This window comes from Nicotiana sylvestris, chromosome 1, assembly GCF_000393655.2.
Source record: "Nicotiana sylvestris chromosome 1, ASM39365v2, whole genome shotgun sequence".
NCBI lineage: Eukaryota > Viridiplantae > Streptophyta > Magnoliopsida > Solanales > Solanaceae > Nicotiana > Nicotiana sylvestris.
Window position 1 is genome coordinate 90247177 of NC_091057.1, and position 5993 is coordinate 90253169.

Sequence of the window (5993 nt, forward strand, 5' to 3'; positions counted from 1 at the left end):
ATAACGACATGCCGGGTTTAAACACTGATTTAGTAGTCCACAAATTGCCCACTGATCCAGCATTCCCTCCCGTCAAGCAAAAGTTGAGGAAATTCAAAACTGATATGAGTGTGAAGATAAAAGAAGAAGTTACCAAACAGTTGGATGCAAAGGTTATCCGGGTCACCCGATATCCTGTTTGGTTGGCTAATGTCGTGCCTGTGCCGAAGAAGGATGGCAAGATCAGAGTATGCGTCGATTACCACAATCTCAACAAAGCAAGTCCGAAGGATAACTTCCCTCTACCCAATATCCACATTCTGATTGACAATTTTGCCAAGAGCGAGATTGGATCTTTTGTGGATTGCTATGCCGGGTATCATCAGATTTTAATGAACGAGGAAGATGCGGAAAAGACAGCCTTCATCACGCCATGGGGGACTTATTGCTACCGAGTAATGCCCTTTGGGTTGAAGAATACTGGGGCAACTTATATGAGAGCGATGACTACTATGTTTCATGATATGATACACAAGGAGATTGAGGTATATGTATATGATGTGATCATAAAATCAAAACATCAGGCCAACCACGTCGAGGATTTGAGGAAATTCTTCCAGAGGCTTCGCAGGTACAACCTCAAGCTTAACCCCGCCAAGTGTGCATTTGGTGTGCCATTCGGAAAACTGTTAGGATTCATAGTTAGCCAGTGAGGCATCGAGTTGGACCCATCAAAGATCAAAGCCATACAAGAATTGCCCCCTCTGAGGAACAAGACTGAAGTGATGAGTCTGTTAGGAAGGCCGAATTACATCAGCAGGTTTATTGCTCAGCTCACGGCAACTTGTGAGCCTATTTTCAAGTTGTTGAGGAAGGACGCTGCGATCAAGTGGGCTGATGAGTGTCAAGAAGCGTTTGATAAGATAAAAGGTTACTTGACAAACCCACCTGTGCTGGTTCCGCTAGAACTAGGGACACCTTTGGTTCTCTACTTGACAGTCTTGGAAAATTCATTTGGTTGTGTACTGGGGCAGCATGACATCACCGGCAGGAAAGAACAAACCATCTATTATCTTAGCAAAAAGTTCACAACTTATGAGGTTAAGTACACTCACCTAGAAAGTACATTTTGCGCCCTAACTTGGGTGGCACAGAAATTGAAACATTATTTGTCATCCTACACTACCTACCTCATTTCGCGTTTGGATCCATTGAAGTAAATCTTTCAAAAGCCTATGCCGACAGGATGACTTGCAAAATGGCAGATTTTGCTCACAGAGTTTGGCATAATCTATGTGACTCGGACTGCGATGAAAGCCCAAGCATTGGCCGATCATTTGGCCGAGAACCCGGTTGATGAAGAATATGAGCCACTGAGGACTTGTTTTCCTGATGAAGAGGTGATGCGTATTGATGAACTAGAACAGGCCCAAAAACCAGGTTGGAAACTTTTCTTTGATGGGGCTGCTAATATGAAAGGAGTCGGAATAGGAGCTGTGCTTATTTCTAAAACAAGGCATCACTATCCTGTTACGTCTCAGCTTCAGTTTTATTGCACCAACAATATGGCCGAATACGAGGCATGCATTTTGGGTTTGAGGCTAGCTGCAGACATGAATGTCCGGGAAGTTCTAGTCTTGGAAGACTCGGATCTTATGGTGCACCAACTTCAAGGAGAATGGGAAACTCGAGATCTGAAGCTCATACCATACCAACAATGCTTGTATGATCTTTGTCAACGGTTTAGATCAATGGAGTTTAGGCACATTCCAAGGGTCCATAATGAGGTCGCCGATGCTTTGGCTACCCTAGCGTCAATGCTGCACCATCCGGACAAAGCCTATGTCGATCCTTTGCACATTCAAGTACGAGATCAACATGCTTACTGCAACATGATTGAAGATGAGTTGGATGGCTAAACATGGTTCCATGATATCAAGGAATACATCAGAATGGGAATATACCCAGTGTAAGCCACGGGGGATCAAAAGAGAACCATTCGACGGTTGTCAAGCGGATTTTTCTTGAGTGGAGGAGTTTTGTACAAAAGAACACCAGACCTGGGATTGTTAAGATCCATAGATGCTAGAAAAGCTACGTCGGTCATGTCCGAAGTACATTCAGGAGTTTGCGGACCACATATGAGCGGATATGTGTTGGCAAAGAAAATTCTCCGAGCAGGATATTATTGGCTCACCATGGAGCGAGATTGTATTAGTTTTGTGCACAAATGTCATCAGTGCCAGATACACGGAGATTTGATTCATTCTCCGCCATCGGAATTACACACAATGTCAGCGCCATGGCCCTTCGTCACTTGGGGTATGGATATCATTGGACCAATTGAGCCAACAGCATCCAACGGGCATAGGTTCATTCTGGTAGCCATTGATTATTTCACCAAATGGGTTGAGGCCAAAACTTTCAAGTCTGTGACCAAGAAAGCAGTGGTCGATTTTGTTCACTCACATATCATCTGTCGATTTGGAATCCCGAAGGTGATCATCACAGATAACGGTGCTAATCTTAACAGCAATTTGATGAAAGAGGTATGTCAACAGTTTAAGATTACACATCGCAATTCTACCCCATATCGTCCCAAGGCGAATGGAGCAGTTGAGGTAGCCAACAAAAACATAAAGAAGATACTTCGGAAAATGGTAGAAGGTTCTAGGCAATGGCATGAAAAATTACCATTTCCATTGCTGGGTTATCGCACTACTGTCCGTACTTCAGTAGGGGCAACTCCTTATTTGTTGGTATATGGAACTGAAGTCGTAATACCTGCGGAAGTTGAAATCTCGTCCCTTCAGATTGTCGCTGAGGCTGAGATTGATGATGATGAGTGGGTCAAAACCCATATGGAGCAGTTGAACTTGATTGATGAAAAAAGATTGGCAGCTGTGTGTCATGGCCAGTTATATCAAAAGAGAATGGCAAGAGCATACAACAAAAAGGTTCGTCCCCAGAAATTTGAAGTGGGTCAACAAGTGCTGAAACGCATCCTTCCACATCAGGCTGAGGCAAAAGGCAAGTTCGCCCCGAATTGGCAAGGGCCATTCATTGTAATTATAGTATTGTCCAATTGTGCTTTATGTTTAACAAATATCGAAGGAAAATGCATAGGCATGACTATCAATTCTGATGCAGTAAAAAGATATTATGTATGATTTCTTTGGTATAATTGTTGATTGTTTGTATTTGGCATTATTTCGAATATTGAAATGACGAAGGCAATTTGTTCTACTATCTAAACACTTTACCCTTTGTTCCCCTTTTTGAGCCTTATTTATTTCTTTCATACCCCTCTTTTAGAATCAATAACGAAAAAGAGAGAAGAGAAAGAAAAGAAAAAGAGAAAATAAAAGAAGTGAAAAATATAACAACAAGGAAATTCAGGTGTGAACTATGTTTGACCTGATCCCTGTTAAGGGTACGTAGGCAGCTTTACGGCTCGGTCAAAGTGATATAAAATATCCAAAGATCCCCAAACAAGAAACTGGGGCAGAGGTTGTATTTGTAATAAGAAATGTGATTCCAAAAGTTGTAATTTTAAACCCATGTCAAATTATTTTGAGCCTTTGATACCCTTTCTGTCTAATCCCATCCAAAAGCCCACATTACGATCCAAAGAAAGACATTCTGATCAGTTTTTCGAGAGATGACAAGTCGAGCAAATAGAAGTGATTCATATCAGGGTAATACTCTGGTCCAAGCAGGGAAATTAATGAAAATGAGAGAGTCTTATTGGTGAAAACCTTCACAGGCACCATAAGGCGACGGAAGTTGAGAGAAATAAAATGAGAGAGTCTTATCGGTGAAAACCTTCACAGGCACCATAAGGCAACGAGAGTTGAGAGAAATGAGAGAGTCTTATTAGTAAATACCCCTGAAGGGCACTATAAGGCGACAAGGAATTAAAAGGGGGCAAACGAGATAAGCTTGATGGAAAGGATCCGTCGAGACATCAAACAGAATAAAGATGTTGTTTCGGCAAAAGAAGATGGGTTGCGGGACCTTTGAAATGCGAAGTAGGGATATCAGAAAGATTGATTAATGTAAATAGACTGGGTTGATTAGTCCAAAAATGCACGACATGACCATTGGGATCGGTTGTACCATTCAGATAAGTTATTTTCTCTTCAAACAGTTGCTCAGAAACATTTTTCTTGTTCTATCTTTCGAAGTCATCATTTTCCATTTTCTTTTTTGGTCAGTAGTAGTTTGTTTTTAAGAAGGATTTTCAAAGCCAACTACCAATTGCCAACATGGTGCAAGGTAAATGGGGATAAGACATGCGAGGATAATGTGATGGGACGAGAAAGACGTCGTTGTAAGGCCAAATGATGGATTGATCTAAGTTTTTGGGGACAGTATGGAGCAAAGATGGAAAAAAATGATTGAGAGGTTGGTGAATCCAGAATCATCAAGAAGGTCGGAAGTTATCAGTCAAGTTTCAAGATGGTCGAACAACGCAGAGCATGGAAAAGAGCGAAAGGGAAAACCGTCCCCAGCAGGAGCATCCTCACATTTTAAACTAACAAATTCTCTTTGATTTTAAGCAGGGACAGGAAATGTTATTGATGACAGAAAGACATGCCACAAGAAATATTGTCGAACTAGGGCAGAAAATTTTCTGGAAGTCAGGTACCCACTTGGGGAAGAAGGAAGATAACACAAGTTTGGTGAAAAGCGGTATCCCAGCAGTTTTCGGAAGAAGGCAAAACAAGTTTTAAAGAAAGCAATTTTAGGAGGAAGATAACACAAGCTTTAAGGAAAGTAGTCTTTGAAGGAGGAAAATAACATATTTTTTGAATAAAACACCGGTGCTATCCCCAGCAGTTTTCAGAGGAATGAAATATTAGTTTTGAGGGAAGTAGTTCTGAAAGAAGATAATTCAAGTTAGAAGGAAAATGGTTCAGGAGGCAGGAAGGAACAACGACAATAAAACGTATTATCTTTTAGTTGTTTATTGAAGTCAGGAGCCCGCCTGGAGAATGGAGGTTATATTTGTCAAGTTGTAGTCGAAGTCAGGAGCTCGCCTAGAGAATGAAGGTATTATCTTTTTAAGTCGCAGCAGAAGTCAGGAGCCCGCCTGGAGAATGGAGGTATTATTACATTTCGAAGAAATTGTTGAAGTCAGGAGCCCGCCTGGAGAATGAAGGTTGTTATATTTTTTAAGGAGTAGTCGAAGTTAGGAGCCCGCCTGGAGAATGGAGGTGTCATATTTTTAAGTTGCTGTTGAAGTCAAGAGCCCGCCTGGAGAATGGAGGTGTTATATTTTTAAGAAGTAGTTGAAGTGAGGAGCCCGCCTGGAGAATGTAGGTGTTATATTTGTAAGAAGTTGTTGAAGTCAGGAGCCCGCCTGGAGAATGGAGGTTGTTATATTTTCAAGTTGTAGTCGAAGTCAGGAGCCCGCCTGGAGAATGGAGGTATTATCTTTAAATTGTTTATTGAAGTCAAGAGCCCGCCTGGAGAATGGAGGTATTATCTTTTTAAGTCGTAGTAGAAGTCAGGAGCCCGCCCGGAGAGCGGAGGGTTGCAACAAAGATCCCCAACATAAATTAAAGTTCAGAAGTCGGAAGGAAGGCAACACTAGTAAGAAGAAGGCAGTTCAAGCTTCGAAGGAAAAATAATTTGAAGCTCACAACAAGGAAATAAGCAGTTCAGATTTGACAATCAAGAGAAGACTACGAGTCAAGACAGAAAGAAAGAAACGTCAGAGGAAACACCAGTCAGCAAGACATCAAAGCAACAAGAGACACAAGAGCAATACTGAAGATCTAGATAAGATTTTGTAATTCATAGACTATAGTTTAGTCTAGCTTCTTGTTTTCTTTTAGCATGGTGTAATAAGGAGGTCAGTAAGTAGCGGCAGCAGCAGCAACAACAGTAACAGTAAAACCACAGCTCCCTGGCAATCCCAGCTACCAAAACTTCCCGAACTACATTGACCTGATTCCTTTTTAGCCAGGGATATGTAGGAAACCTTTGAAGCAGAGGTTCGGTCAAAT

The 5993-nt window shown here is 41.6% G+C and overlaps 1 protein-coding gene across 1 annotated transcript; it reads left to right on the forward strand.

The window, feature by feature from the left end:
• The first annotated feature begins 1451 nt into the window (after window positions 1-1451).
• On the forward strand, window positions 1452-1898 carry LOC138872148 (uncharacterized). The gene has a single exon (XM_070150230.1). The coding sequence runs from the start codon at window positions 1452-1454 to the stop codon at window positions 1896-1898; it is 447 nt and encodes a 148-aa protein (XP_070006331.1).
• Window positions 1899-5993: the final 4095 nt, after the last annotated feature.